The sequence below is a fragment of the Narcine bancroftii genome, chromosome 5 (genome assembly GCF_036971445.1).
Source record: "Narcine bancroftii isolate sNarBan1 chromosome 5, sNarBan1.hap1, whole genome shotgun sequence".
NCBI lineage: Eukaryota > Metazoa > Chordata > Chondrichthyes > Torpediniformes > Narcinidae > Narcine > Narcine bancroftii.
This window is the reverse complement of record NC_091473.1, coordinates 216,421,939-216,438,176: the sequence shown is the minus strand read 5'-3', so window position 1 is coordinate 216,438,176 and position 16,238 is coordinate 216,421,939. Positions and strand designations below refer to the sequence as shown.

Sequence of the window (16,238 nt, the reverse complement as noted above, 5' to 3'; positions counted from 1 at the left end):
AATGCCATTCAAACATTCCTCCCTGTCAGCAGGGATTTAAAATTTGCATATATTTACTTAGATGACATCTTCATCGCCAGTCAAGATGAGTGAGATCACCAATGCCACCTACGCCGCCAGTTCCAATGGCTGGATGAATTCAGACTTACCATCAAACCTACCAAATGCCAGTTTGCCAGAGCGACCATCGATTTCCTAGGGCACAAGATCACGGCAGAAGGTGTGTTTCCTTTATCTACCAAAGTGGACGCCATACGTGCTTTCCTGAAACGTACCACGGTTAAAGGAGTGCAGAAATTTTTGGGCATGGTGAACTCATTCCAGTAGCAGCTGACATTTTTGGACCTCAGTTTCAACTCCGAACCACAAAGCGCAAGGAAGTTCCTTGGACCGTAGAGGCAGAGTTTGCATTGGCAGCCGCCAAAGACACTCTGGACAACGCAGCGATGCTCACACACCCTAGTCCCACCGCTGCCCTGGTTCTCACCACAGACACCTCTGATACAGCGGTGGGCGCAGTTCTCGAGCAGTTCGTCAATGGCCATTGGCAACCTCTGGCTTTCTTTAGCCGCCACTACAGCCATCGGAAATTAAATACAGCACATTTGATCGAGAGCTGTTGGCGTTGTACCTGGCCACACAACATTTCCGATACATTTTGGAGGGTCGCCATTTCACCGCTTTCATGGACCATTAGCCACTCACTTTTGCCTTTAGCAAGATATCGGACCCGTGGTCGGCCAGGCAGCAATGGCACTTGTCGTACATTTCTGAGTTCACTACGGATGTGTGTGTAGAGCTCGTCGAAAGAATCAAAGACTTGTTGATCCAAACCAAGGCTTTTATTAGCAAAAGACAGGAGCTCTTCACAGGTGGCCGACCAGTCCGGAATGATCCGACCTGGCTAGGGACACAACCTTTTAAGGCCCAGACAGTAGACGTGGCTTAGCTCTCAGCCAATCACTGTAAGTACAGTCTAGATACTGTAACTAGATATACTATATACATTGGTGATCGATCTGTACTATCACAGAGGGTCATGTTTCAGGAAAAAATGATCTGGTCGCTGATGTGCTGTCCAAACCTGCAGTGCATCATATCCAGCTCTCCTTAATGCTGACTTTGTCTTCATACCTGGACAAGTCCCAGGAACACCATTGCAATGGCCGTACGATGGCCCTTTCCATGTAATCAAAAGGGATGGGATTATGTACACTTTAAACATTGGGGGACATTCTCAACTGTTTACCATTGTCCCCAGCCCAGGAGATGAGGGCATCTACCTAAGGCGTACACAGCCGGTTCATCTCCTTTGGGGAACGATTCTGGGGGTGGGGGGTGGTGAATTGGGCCAAGCAGCCGCGTAACACAGTGGGCCTAATTGCCACTCACACAGCTGGCCAAAAGGCATGTGGTGACATCACTTCTGATCCCGGGTGTCTGGGCCGGAAGTGATATAAAAGAGGAGGCAAGTTTGAATAAGCAGTCTGCTGACTAACCACTGGGTACTGGAGTTGATGCTACATATTTGTAGTTTTTTTAATTTTGTATTTAACTACATGTATGGTCAAAAAATTTTTAATCAAATTTTCCAAAAAAAGTCTCCAGGCAGTCCAACTAAAACCCGAACTGGTTCGACTCGTTATCTCACAAACACACAAGCAGATCCCCACACCAACAGGTCTGTCTATGGCCTCATGCACTGCCAAACTGAAGTTACCCACAAAGTGGCCAAAAAACATCTACTATTCAGTCTTGGCACCCTCCAACCAGATGCCATCAACATCGATTTCTCCAGTTTTCATTAACCCCCTCCCACGAGTCTTTCTCTTTCCTTGTTTTTGTGTACTGGAGAAACTATGAGTGAAGTTTGAAGTTCCAGTTGTTAATGTACACAGTCAAAAGGACAGAGACAAGGCACATATGACTTGATAGAGCGAGATCTACAACTCAAGTGGTTTATTCACATAGCACATGGACCAAGCAGTGGTCGTCACATTCCAAAGTGGTTCAGTCATACCTTTTACCTTTGGTTAGAGTGGACATTCCTTGGGGTACTAATTATACATAAAACAATGAGGTTAATGACTTTGCATAATTACATAGTTATAGTCTATCAGTGTGGATGTTGACTGACAGGATGCTACACCTATCCCTCTGTCACCTCCAGCTCCCCTTTCTATTCAAAGAGCTACCCTCCCACCCATGACCTCATTCCTATTAGCTTCTCCCTTCTCCTTCGCCTCTCCTCTCCTCTCTCACCCACCCCCCCCCCCCAGCCCCCACCTTCCACCTTTTTATTCAGGCACCTGCCTGGCTTGCACCTGACGGGACGCTCAGCACCAAGATGTTGGTTACCCTTTCCTTCCTATGGACACTGGGTGACCTGCTGAGTGTCTCCAGCACTTCTGGGTACTGCACTTCAACCCTGCAGACTTTCCAATTTAACTCCTGGAGATCTGTTCAGTATCATTTCCCTCAAACACATAAGGACTTTGTCGAATGCCATTAAAGTGTCCAAGTGCTTTGTTCTGAACCTTTTGGAACAGATGCCAGCATCTTCCCCATTGCTAAGGTTGAACTCACCAATTTACATTTCCTTATTAGGTTCTTTACTGAAAGTGATTTCTTTCAGTTCTTTTCACTGGACATATGGTTCCCACATGTGATTTTGTGAAGACAGGACTAAAGTTTAACTATTTCTTTGATCCCACATATAACGACCCCACATTCTAATTGTAGGGGTCATTCTTTCGATAGAGGTCACGGACGAGTTCCACCGCTCTCACAGCATTCCCAGTGAGATAGCGAGACCAGCGGGAGCTCCTTGGATTGTTGACGGCGGTTGCAGCAGGTGGAGGCCGAGGCGGAGACGGAGGAGGGAGAGGAAGCAAAATCGGGGTTGCCGCTTAGGCCTGCTAGTTAGGCTGAGGAAGGCTCCCCACAGACCTCCACTCCCTAGCATGCTTCTCAGCAACGTGCGATCCTTGGCAAGCAAAATGGACGAGCTGGAACTTCGGGTAGCTGATGACCGTTATGTTAAGAACTGTGGCGTTATGGTGATTACCGAAACATGGCTTCATCCAAGAATACTGAGCGAGGCCATACAACTACCTGGCCGCACCGTTCATCGTAGCAACCGGAGCAAAGAGGAGTCGGGTAAGAGCAGGGGAGGTGGTTTATGCGTCTATGTAAATAATGACTGGTGCAAGGATAGTTCAACCATATCCACTACCTGTTCACCGTTGTTAGAAACTCTCTATATCAAATGCTGTCCATTCTTTCTGCCGAGAGAGCTAACAGCTGTCCTAATTACGGCTGTCTACATACCACCGAGGCAAATGCCAGCTCAGCCTTCTCACTTCTTTCGGACATAATCCACAAACAGCAGCAGGCTCATCCGGACGGTGCACATATAATTGCAGGCGACTTCAATCAAGCAAACCTGAAGTCTGTCCTGCCAAAGTTTTATCAACATGTTAAGTGCCCGACCAGGAAAGGAAACGCATTAGACCATGTGTTTACCAACATCAAGTACGCATACAGAGCCAAACAACCCAGTCAGACCACCCTCCCTGTTCCTTATCCCTGCTTACACCCCTCTGAGAAGAAGCTCAGCTCCTGTGAGAAAGACCATTACCACCTGGCCCATTGATGCTCTCTCCCAGCTCCAGGACTGCTTCGAACTCACTGACTGGAGTATATTTGAACACCATGACTTGTCAGCGTATACAGAGTCTGTGTTGGAGTACATCAGCTTCTGCATGGAGACTGTCGCTGTCATCAAACACATCCGGGTGTTCCCAAACCAGAAACCCTGGATGACCAGGGAGGTTAAATCATTCCTCAGGAGCCGCAACACTGCCTTTAGATCCAGTGATAAAAAATTGTATAGTGCTGCCAGAGCTGAACTAAAGAAAGGCATCAGGAAAGCCAAGCTAGATTATAAGGAAGTACTGGAAGGCCATCTCACCGACAACAATCCTAGGCGAGTGTGGCAAGGGTTACAACAGCTGACCAACTTCAGGGGTCAGCCCAGCAAAATTGTGGACTCAAACACTGCATTGGCAGAGGAGTTAAATACCTTCTTCGCACGCTTTGAGTCCACCGCCCGGCAGCCTATAGCTGCACCCCCTCTAACCCAGTCTGCCCCTAGCTACGAGCAACTGACTGTGCAGCCATTTGAAGTGGAACAAACTCTTGCCAGGGTAAACCCAAGAAAAGCGGCTGGTCCAGACGGTGTACCGGGGAAGGCACTTAGGGCCTGTGCAAATCAGCTGTCCCAGGTCTTCACCACAATCTTCAACCTTTCCTTGTCAAAAGCCATTATATCAACTTGTCTGAAGGCCTCCACCATCATACCCATACCAAAGAAACCACAAATAACCGGCCTAAATGACTACCATCCAATAGCACTCACACTGTCATCACCAAGTGCCTGGAACGACTGGTCCTAGGCCACATCCAAGACTGTCTCCCTCCCTCCTTCGACCCACACCAGTTCGCTTATAAAGCGAACAGATCGACGGAAGACACCATATCCATCATCCTCCACACTGTGCTGAGCCACCTGGAACATAGGAACACCTATGCAAGGGTACTTTTCGTGGACTTCAGCTCAGCCTTTAACACCATCATCCCCGATATCCTAGTCAGCAAACTGTCTGCTCTGGGCCTTCATCCTCACACCTGTTCATGGATCAAAGATTTCCTTACAGATAGACCACAGACAGTCAAACTTGGAACCCACCTGTCCTCCACCCACACATTGAGCACGGGCTCCCCACAAGGCTGTGTGCTGAGCCCTTTGCTCTTTACTCTTTACACCGCCGACTGCAGACCTGTCCACACCAGTAACACCGTGGCGAAGTTTGCAGATGACACCACGGTGGTGGGGTTAATCACAGGGGGAGATGAGTCTGCCTACAGGAATGAAATCCTGAATCTGACCGAGTGGTGCCGGGCTCATAACCTGATCCTAAACACCACAAAAACAAAGGAAATCATTCTGGACTTCAGGAAGCACAGGTCTGACCCGCTCCCCTCTACATAGATGGTGACTGTGTGACGAGGGTCCACAGCTTCACCCTCCTGGGCATCAATATCTCAGACGATATCTTCAGCGTCATCAAAAAGGCCCAGAGGCGCCTGTACTTCCTGAGAATGCTCAAAAAGAGCAAGGTGGGTCAGAAGATGCTGATTACCTTGTACAGTTTTACCGTACAGAGCATCCTGCTGTACTGCAACACAGTATGGTTCTCCCATTGCACTGAAGAAGAGCGGCAAAGACTTCAACGGGTGGTGAGGGCAGCAGAAAAGATAATTGGATGTCCCCTACCCTCCCTGAAGGATCTCTACACCTCTCGTTGCCTCAGTAGAGCACAAGCAATAATAAAGGATCCCACCCACCTTGCCCTGCATCTGTTTGACCTACTACCCTCTGGCAGACGCTACAGGTCAATTAAGACAAGAACAAACAGACTGAGAAACCGCTTTTTCCCCCAGGCTGTCACTATACTGAACACACATATCCACAAATTCCCCTCTTTGTCCTCCACATCTATTATACATACAGCCGACACCCCGCCCCCCCCCCCCCCCACTCCATTCACATAAAAGACATATACGGCACTGTAAATTAAATTTTTTATTTAACTTCTGTGGTGCTGCCTGTGGTTGCGTCGCTGCATTGGTAACGTAAATCTCGTTGTATAACTTGTACAATGACAATAAAAAGCTTATTATTATTATTATTATTATTATTATACTTGCTTAGATCCTGAATTGGGCCCCTCCCACACACACTGCCATGAGGTGGGGAGTGGCTGGGTGTAGTGGAAGAGACCCCAGTATCCCACCCTACTCATTCCCACCCACTCCCACCAGCCAGCACAGACTGCTGCAGGGAGTGATTGGTGAGACCCCCCCTCCCTCTGCTAGCCATGTGAGGATGCTGATACAGCCTCCGGCTGAGGGGAAGGTGCTTGTTACAGGTGGAGTCTTCCATGACTCCCACCTTCCTTGGTGACCGAGGCAAGGCGTGGGATTTCAGCATACTCCTTGGTCTTCTGACATGAGTCCATTCTCCAGCCTTGTCCCTTCATTCTGGCTTGTCCAGGGAGTGGCATCTCAGTGGACTTCACTGTGTCGTACACAGTGGATGGAATCTCCAGACTCTCCTCTTGTTTTTGAACCTGCAGAGAGAGAAGAGATCTCAGAGGTAAAGGAAATCCTATCCTGGATATAAACATCATTGGGCGAAGGAGGCACAGAGTATCTGAGGACTGGGAGTGGGGTAGTGCATATCCCGGGGACTGTGTGAGTGGCCACAGCACAGACAGGGAACTGAGAATGTGCGTGACAGCATATCCCAAGGAATTGATTTGTGGGGAACAACATACCTGAGCACTGGGGGTTGATAGTGTAATTGGGTGAGTGGGTAACAGGGTAACCCCGTACCTAGGTGTTTGGGGACAGAGTACCCCAGCAACTGGGTGTGTGTGGGGATAGTGTACCCCAGTAACTGGGTGTGTGTGGGGATAGTGTACCCCAGTAACTGGGTGTGTTATCCCTGAGGGATAGTGATGGGTTCCCAGGGGATTGAAACGATCAGTTCAGATTTACCCTCCCTTCCCTGTGGTAATATATCAATCATTACCATCTTGTTCTCCTCCGGAGGCTGCCGTCTGTCTCCAGTTCTACGTGATTGATGGATTACTGCGTATATGGTTGGTGGGTGATTATCGTCTGTGAAGTGGAGGGATAGGTGATGAGAATCTGTCTCCTCCATGTCTTCTTCACAGGTCAGTCCCTCCACTCTCATCCATTCTCCCCCTCCCTTCCTAATCATGGCACACTACATCCACATACACCCCCATCTCCTCTGACCCTTCTTCCATGTTGCAGGCTTCTCTCCCATCCAACTTCTCACCATCCCTCTCACAACTTCCTGTCCCCTCTGACCTCTGCACTTTCTTTCCTCTGACCCTGCACTTCTTCCCCTGTGTACTTTCTCCTCACTGAACCCCCTCTCCCCTCTGAACCCCGCGCTTTCTCCTCTCCTCTCTCCTACCCTCATGCCCCATGTCCACTCCATGGGCTCTGTCTGGGACATTCATTCCTGTCATCCCTCAGGCTCACAAACAGGATATCAGACACTTGCCTCCACTGACTGAAGCACTTTGACGTTTTGCTGCTATTCTGCTGATCCAAATAAAACAGGTGATGCCGAAAGCCAAAATGAAGACAACATTCGCAGCAATCAAAGAAATCCACACCATGGATCGCCATGGTCCTACAATAGGAAAGGACAAAAGGTTCAGTGATTCCAACTGGTGCCCACTCTGATCCATTCACTTCCGAGGGGATTCAATGTAGCTCTATCACAGGCCATTTCAGCCCACGAGTGCGTACCTGGGTGCAGGTTATTTCGGCAGCACGATCTCAAGTGCCGATAAGGTCTGTTACCATGCGATAAATCAAAATTTAAAAGATGCCCAATCCTGCATTTATATCAGTATGCTGCAAGCACCCTCAGTTGGTCCTCCATCACCATTTCTTCTCTAACACCCTTCCTTAGTGAACCCTCTTCCCCAGAACCCAATGTCATTGACTGTATCCCCAATGATATTAATCCCCCTCCCTCACACAGTCCTTCAGTGACCCCTCTTCCCAACACCCAATGCCATTGACTGTATCCCCGCTGCTATTAAACCCCGTCACTCACACTGTCCCTCAGTGACCCCTCACCCCAGCAGCCAATGTCATTGACTGTATCCCCAGTGATATTCATACCCCTCACTCACACTGTCCCTCACTGACCTTTCTTCCCCAGTGCCCAATGTCATTGACTGTATTCCCACTGATGTTAATACCCCTCACTCACGCTGTCCCTCAGTGACACCTCTTCCTAGAGCCCAATGTCAGTGACTGTATCCTCAAGGATATTAATCCACCTCGCTCACACTCTCCCTCAGTGGCCCCTCTACCCAGAGAACAATGACACTAACTGTATCCCCACTGATATTAATCCCCCTCCCTCACACTGTCCCTCACTAACCCTTCTCCCCCAGTGCCTAATGTCATTGACTATATCCCCTCCCAAATGATATTAATCACCCTCCCTCACACTGCTCCTCAGTGACCCCTCGCCCCAGCGACCAATGTCATTCACTGCATTCCCACTGATAATAATCCTCCTCCTTCACATTGTCCGACAGTGACCCATCTCCCCAGCGCCCAAAATCATTCACTGTATCCCCCTCTGATATTAATCTCCCTTGCTCACACGGTTCCTCAGTTACCCCTCACCCCCAGCTCCCAATGTTATTGACTGTATCCCCACTGATATTAATCCCCCTCACTCACAATGTCCCTCAGTGATCCCATACCCCAGCACCCAGTCATAGACTGTATGACCACTGATATTTATCACCCTCCCTCACACTGTCCCTCAGTTGACCCCTCTCCTTCAGTGACCAATGTCATTAACTGTATCCCCATGGATATTAATCCCCCTCGCTCATACTGTCCCTCAGTGACTCTCCTCGCCCAGTGCCCAATGACAATGACTGTCTTCCCACCGACGTTAATCCCCCTCACTCACACTGACCCTCAGTAACACTTCTTCCCCAGCGCCCAATGTCATTAACTGTATCCCCACTGATGTAAATCCCCCTCACTCACACTGTCCCTCAGTGACCCTTTCCCCCAGCACCCAATGTCATTGACTGAATCACCACTGATATTAATCCCCCTCACTCACACTGTCCATCAGTGACACCTCTCCCCAGCGACCATTGTCATTGAATGTATTCCCATTGATATTAATCCCTCTCGCTCACAACGTCCCTCAGTAACCCCTCTCCACCAGCACACAATGTGATTGACAGTATCCCCACATATTAATCCTCCTCCCTCACACTGTCCCTCAGTGATCCCTCTCCCACAGCGACCAATGTAATTGACTGTATCCCAACTGAAATTTATCCCCCTCACTCACACTGTCCCTCAGTGAGCCCTCTTCCCAGCACCCACTCATTGACTGTATCCCCACTGATATTAATATCCATCCCTCACACTGTCCCTCAGTGACCCTACACCCCCATCGCCCAATGTCATTGAATGTATCCACAGATATTAATCCCCCTCATTCGCATGGTTCCTCGGTTACCCCTTACCCCCAGCACCCAATGTCATTGACTGAATCACCACTGATATTAATCCAGCTCACTCACACTGTCCATCAGTGACCCCTCTCCCCAGCATCCAGTCATTGACTGTATGACCACTGATATTTATCAACCTCCCTCACACTGTCCCTCAGTGACCCCTCTCCTTCAGTGACCAATGTCATTGACTGTATCCCCATGGATATTAATCCCCCTCACTCCCACTGTCCCTAATCGACCCCTCACCCCAGCAACCAATGGCATTGAATGTATCCCCACGGATATTAATCCCCCTCCCTCACACTGTCCCTCAGTGACCCTTTCCCCCAGCGACCAATGTCATTGAATGTATTCCCAGATATTAATCCCCCTCATTCGTATGGTTCCTCAGTTACCCCTCACTCCCAGCGCCCAATGTCATTGAATGAATCACCACTGATATTAATCCCGCTCACACACACAGTTCATCAGTGATTCCTCTCCCCAGCACCCAGTCATTGACTGTATCCCCCACTGATATTAATACTCATCCCTCACACTGTCCCTCAGAGACCCCCCAGCACCCAGTCATCGACTGTATCCTCACTGATATTAATCCCTCTCACTCCCACTGTCCCTCATCGACCCTTCTCCCCAGCAACCAATGGCATTGAATGTATCCCCAGATATTAATCCCCCTCTCTCACACCTTCCATTAGTGACCCTTTCCCCCAGCGCCCAATGTCATTGACTATATCCCCACTAATATTAATACCAATATCACACAGTCCCTCAGTGACCACTTCCCCCAGCACCCACTCATTGACTGTATCCCCAATGATATTAATCCCCCTCGCTCACACTGACCTTCAGTGACCCTTCTCCACATTGCCCAATGTCATTGACTGTATCCCCATATATTAATCCCCCTCCCTCCCACCTTCTATTTGTGACCCTTTCCCCCATCGCCCAATGTCATTGACTGTATCCCCACTGATGTTAATCCCATTTCCCTTCACAGTAAAATCTTTAATCGCAGCTCTGGCCGATGATATTTATTGTTCAAACAGGGACATCACCAGAAATTCAAGTATTTCTGTGAATCCCTAACTGCCCTTGAACTCTGGTGGTTGTTGAGAATCCAACACATTGACAGGGAATAAAAAAAAGCAATGACTGCTAAACAGATCCCTTGGGGAATGGGCAGGGTGTGAAATCCTCACAACGAAATTAGGCCAAAATTAAAAAGGACACAAACTATCCTTGTTTGGTCAGATTAAGGAGAATCTTACGGATAGTGTAACTGTTAGTCCGGTGTTATTACAGTATCAGAAGCCCAATTCGAATCTCCTGCTATCTGCAAGGATTTTGTTGGTTTTCCATATGTCTGCGAGGGTTTCCTCCAGGTGCTCTGGTTTCTTCCACCTTCCAAAGGCATATGGGGGATTAGTAGGTTGATTGGGCATAATTGGGAGGCATGGGTTTCATGGGCCAGAGGCAATGGGCAGTATGTCTGGAAAAGGAGCATAGGGAGAGACAGGACCTGATCACGGAGGGTCAACATGAGGAACATGGAGGAACTCAAGCTTCACTGAGTCCTTTGTGGTAGTAACCAAGGAGATGGTTGAAGTTGGGTCAGTAGTTATTGCCAATGCAGACTTCAGAAAGCCATTTGCCAAGGTCCAACATGGCAGAAAGTTGAAGCACAGGTCAAGACAAGCTGGCAGTTGGATCCAAAGTTAGCCTGATGCTGGGAGATACAGGGTGATGGTGGAAGGATGCTGTTCTGAAAGAAGTCTGACTAAAGGTATACCGCAAGCATCAAGGTGGAAGGCAGGAGATTCATAGAGGAACTTTTTTAAATTTAGACATACAGCATAGTAACGGTCCTATCGGCCCATGAGCCTGCACTGTCCAATTCCACCCAATTGACCTACAACTGCTGGTACGTTTTTGGAGGGTGGGAGGAAACTGGAGCACCCAGTGGAATCCCACGCAGTCATGGAGAGGATGTAGAAATTCCTTAGACACCGCAGAATTCAAACCCCAGTGTTGTGATAAACGCTACACTAACCTTTGATATGGTGTGTTCTTTTCCACGGAGAATGATTGATGTCTGGGACATGATGCCAGAGGAGATACAATCATTCATTTATGAGACATATAGATGGACACTTACAAGGGTAAGATGTGGAAAGAAACTCTCTGAATGCAAGTAAAATAGTCAGTAAGGTCATAGTGGGTCGAAGGGCCTGTTTCTGTCATGTGCCCAGCTGATTGTATAATTCTCAGTTGGGTCTCAACTCCCTCTGCCCCGTCCCGTCACACACTCCCAGGGCACAGGTCAGACCTAGGGGAAGATCCCTCTACATCATCCCATCACACTCTCAGGGTACGGGTCAGATCCAGGGGGAAGCTCCCTCTACATCATCTGTCACACACTCGCAGAGCACGGGTCAGACCCAGGGGGAAACTCCCTCTATACTGTCCCATCACACTCTTGGGGTATGGGTCGGACCCAGGGGGAAGCTCCCTCTGCACTATCCTGCCACATACTTCCAGGGTACAGAGTGAAGCTCCCTCTACCGTCCCATCACATACTCCCAGGGTACTGGTCAGACTCTGTCTACAACATCCTGTCACACATTCCCAGGCCCGAGGGGTCTTAACCGGAAACCTGCCCCACAAAACCTGACCTATCCCTCATCAATGCATATTGTGCCACTCCAGAACACAGGCAGCAAGTTCCAGTATGGGTTACTGCTCCACACCTTCTACTACCTCAGCCTCGATCACCATGTAGACATGCTTGGTGCTTGCTTTTACAATGTGGTAGTCTGGAGGATCTCCAATGGCATTCCCTCTATGCAGGGATCTGGCCCTTGTACTGGGAATCTGGGGTGGAGGGCACTGCATCGAACAGTGCCCCGCAATGCTCTTCAGATATGTCCGTTCATTCCATTTAGGCACTCTCCAACCAGACGGTATTTCCTAACCAATTTCCGTTAATGCCCTCTCCTGGGTCTCTCTCTTGCCTTGTCCCTCTGTCTACTTTCCTCCATCACCCCATCCTTCTCTTCCCTCTCCTATCTCCTACCCTTCCCCCAGCATTTCTCAGATTTTCCCCCTTCTAGTCTCCCACTAATTACTTGTTAACTACTCCTCCCCCTGCCCCTTCCTTCCTCCTCTACTCCATCCCACCCTTTCATTCACCTTTCACCATTCTGGTGAAAGGCCCAGGCCCGAAACATTGAACACAGCACAGTGCCATACAGGCCCTTCGGCCCTCATTGTTTTGCTGACCTCATAAATTACTCTACCAATTGCTTAAAATTTCCCTACTGTACAGCCCTCCATTTTTCTCGTTTCCATATACCTATACCATGTACCTGCCTCCACCATTGTTGTCGACAGTGCTTTCCATGCACAAACTACTTTGTGTGAAGAACTTACCTGGCATTCCCCCCTGTACTTACTCCCAAGTCTCCTCATGTTTGCCATTTCAGCCCTGGGTAAAAACCTCTGGCCATCCACATGATCAATGCCTCTCATGGTCTTGCACATCTCTATCAGACCACCCTCATCCTCCGACGCCCCAACCTATCCTCGTAAAGCATGCTCTCCAATCCAGGTAACATCCTTGTAAATCTCCTCTGCACTCTCCTTATAGCATCCTGCAATGAGGTGACCAGAAATGAACACAGATATGATGGAACCACTGTATAGCTGTTAGCACTGTCTGTATGAATGTACTGTATGGGCTGGCCCACTCCCTGCACCTGTGACTCCTCCCCTCAGAATCCCCATAAAGGCTGTTACTCCTCCCTCAGAGGAACTGCCTTGGAACTGAGCCAGCAACATGTGAGATGTCCTGATATCTTATGGTGATTAAAGCCTATTAATCACAACTCTCAGTCTAATGCGGTTGATCCATAGCGCTGCAATAGTGAACATTAGTTACCCTTTACTTCCTTGAAATGCTGCGTGACCTGCTGAGTTTCTCAGGCTCGTTTGTGAACAACTGGAACAAAAGTCATTTCTTGCAGTCCTTGCCTTTTGTTAATCAGACACAAGGACACACAGATCACTCTGCAACTTGGCTAAGTTACAGCCAGAATACTGCGTACATTTCTGGTCACCACACTGTCGTAAGGCAGTCACTGTGAAGGAGAGGGTGCAGAGTTGATTCATTGGGATGTTGTCAAGGATGGAGCACTTCATTTGTGGGGGAGACAGCAGTAGCTGAGTGTGGTAAACAACTGTTACACTGTGATTGGCTGCTATTGACTGGACACGCCTCCTGAGACCGATCCTACCCATAGCCCCTTGCAGGCTACCCTTTTCCTTTTGCTCTGATCTGTCAAGTAGGTGGATGGTTGTTTGATAGACCAGTCTTTAGCTATTAATAGCCTGATTGTTTCATGACTCAGCCCTTTGTGACACATCAATAAGTTTGTTTCCCTTTGAGCCGAGGAGGCAGAAGGGTGACCAATGTTTACAAAGATAGGCTGACAGGAAGACATTTTGGCCCAGTGACAAAGGTTTCTTAGACGAGGAGAGAAGTTGAAGGTTCAAGAGGTTTACAGGGGATCTCTGGAATATACTGCTGAAGAAGGTTCTAGGACAGGCACTCTTACTGTGATGTTTCTTTTATTGTAATAAAGGAATGGGTTCTTTTAAAACAACTATACTTTATTAGCTAAAGAACACACACTGTGTGGAGACATCCAACATGAATCCCCCAAGCTGAAATAAATTACCCTCCGACTCTCTCCAGTGGTTAGGAAGATCACGAGCACTCTATCACTACACTTTCAACATTTAAGTTTCTAGGCAAAGTTACAGAACGTAGAACATTACAACACAGTTCAGGTCCTTCAGCCCACTATGTAAACCAACTCCAAAACAATTAAAATTTCCCCTCCCTCACTCCAATAACCCTCTATTTTTCTTACATCCAGGTGCCTACCCATCTTTTGAATATCCATCCCACCTCCAGCAAAGCATTCCAGACATCCACCACTCTCTAAGTAAAACAACTTACCCCTCACATCTCCCCAAAACTTTCTCCCACTCACCTTAAACAGATGTCCTCTGGTATTTGCTATTGTCGCGCTGGATAATAGGAGCTGGGTGTCTGTTCACCCCTCATAATCTTATATATCTCTGTATTGTCACTTTGCATCCTTTGTTGCTCCAAAGGGAAAAGCCCCAGCTCCGCCAACCTTGCTTCAGATGACATGTTCTCCAATCCAGGCAACATCCTGGTAAATCTCCTCTGGACCCTCTAGAAAACACCAACATCCGTCCTGTAATGAGGTGATCAGAACTGTACTTAATACTCCAACTGTGGTCTAACCAGACCTTTATAGAGCTACAACATTACCTCACAGCTCTTCAATTTGATCCTGCGACTAATGAAGGCCAACACACTTCTTAACCATCCTATCAACTTGTGCAGTAAGCATGAGGGATCCATGACCTGGACCCTGACATCTCTCTCTCTCTCTCTCTGTTGCTCCACACTGTTAAAGAATCCTGCCATTAACCACAGTATCCATTCAACTCCCATTTGCAGGTTCTCCAGGCAGGTTGCTTAAAACTAAGCAGACTTCAGCATCCATCTCCCCACCCCCCACCCCGAACAATCACTTGTGTTCCACATCTCTCAGTCTCCACCATTCTCTCCTTTCTTCTAATCCTTTCACTGCTCAACCTCTGATAAAGTTCACACTTTTGGTTTTTAACTTTTACAACTTCCGACACCAGGTCATAGACCTGAAACATCCCGGCTTCTCTTGCAGCAGTGGATTCCTCACCTTGAGTACATCCAGTATTTTCTGTTTTTATTTCAGATTTACAGCATCTGCAGTCAGTTTTACTCACCAATTCTGCTGACATCACAGAAGTCCCTCAGCCTGATCTGTGCTGTGTCGTTACTGACTGGGTTCCTGACCTCACAGAGGTACGCAACGTCCTCGACCTCAGCTATGTGACGGATCTCCAGTATCTCTCCACGTCCCCAGAGCTGATGGGTGCTGTCATTCCCCAGAGCTTCCCCCTCCTTCCACCATGTAATGCTGGTGGGGTTGCCCGAGGTCACGGAGCAAGTCAGGGTGAGGTTACAGTTCCCGGTGATGTTCTGGGCAGTGATCTGTGTACCTGACATGGGATCTGAGGTTGAAATGGAGAGATGAAGGATGAGTGAAGGAGATCCTTGTGGGCCCCTCAATCCCCAACTCCCCCGTCATGTCCCCAACAACCACGAGTGAACTTTGATTAATTCCCACCTATGAGTTTAACTCTCCCCTCAGCCTGCAGTTCACACATGTGCTGCTGGAAGACATTAACAGGTGTGCTGTGCCCTCCTTCCCGACCACTGCCTGCGCTCATCCACTAATTATCCTATGCCCTATTTGTGGCTCTATATCTTGGGAATTCTCATCTGATCCCAATCCTGTGTGTGGTCCCAATCCCTGATACACATGGGTTGACCCAGCCCAGGGCTGCCCTGAATCTGGCCCAACAGAGGCAGCCCCAGGATTATGGACCCAGATTGAGATGTGGTGATACGACCACCAGCCTACTGCAGGGGGTGATCTCTGTACCTACAGGAAGACCATCTAAGGGGCTGATTCCACCTGGCCGGCTGTCAATCAGCCGACCTGAATATAAACCTGAGCCAGCCCCTCCTGAGCCAGTCACATGGGGATCCACCAAGGCTTGAACTGGTGTTCAGTCTTTTACTGGAATAAAGCCTGTTGTACAGTCTTTTGAGTCTTGTGTTTGCTTGCTGCTACCTCAGTGCTCCACAGGACTGTGATCAGGGATGGACCCAGACTGGGACAATTTGGGATGGATCAAATCTGGGTCTACCGTGAGGGATCTTGTCAAATGTGTTACTCCCATCCATGTAGATAATATATATTGCTCTACCCTCATCAAACACCTTTGTCACCTCCTCAAAAAATTCAGTCAAATTGGTAAGACATGATCTGCCCCTCCAAAATCCTCACTGGTTGTCCCGAATCTGACCATGGCTTTTCAAACATGCATAAATCATATCCTTTGAAATCATCTCCCTACCAT

General features: G+C 48.5%; 1 protein-coding gene and 1 long non-coding RNA gene across 4 annotated transcripts in view; one reads left to right on the top strand and one right to left on the bottom strand.

Moving 5' to 3' along the window:
- Positions 1–5,632: 5,632 nt before the first annotated feature.
- The window catches only part of LOC138762912 (CD48 antigen-like), a 28,186-nt gene continuing 17,580 nt past the window's right edge, over positions 5,633–16,238 (bottom strand). For 2 of the 3 annotated variants that reach the window (XM_069936421.1, XM_069936423.1), the window contains exons 3-6: positions 15,036–15,323; positions 7,163–7,294; positions 6,659–6,747; positions 5,633–6,194 (exon numbers count right to left, since the gene is read on the bottom strand). In XM_069936421.1, coding sequence (XP_069792522.1) covers positions 5,988–6,194; positions 6,659–6,747; positions 7,163–7,294; positions 15,036–15,323 — 716 coding nt within the window. In that variant the 3' untranslated portion in view covers positions 5,633–5,987. The remainder of the gene's footprint in view (positions 6,195–6,658; positions 6,748–7,162; positions 7,295–15,035; positions 15,324–16,238) is intronic. The other variant, XM_069936422.1, reaches the window with a different exon arrangement.
- LOC138762913 (uncharacterized) lies at positions 13,626–15,920 on the top strand. The gene is made up of 2 exons (XR_011357235.1): positions 13,626–13,764; positions 15,005–15,920. It is a non-coding gene; the product is annotated as an uncharacterized lncRNA (long non-coding RNA).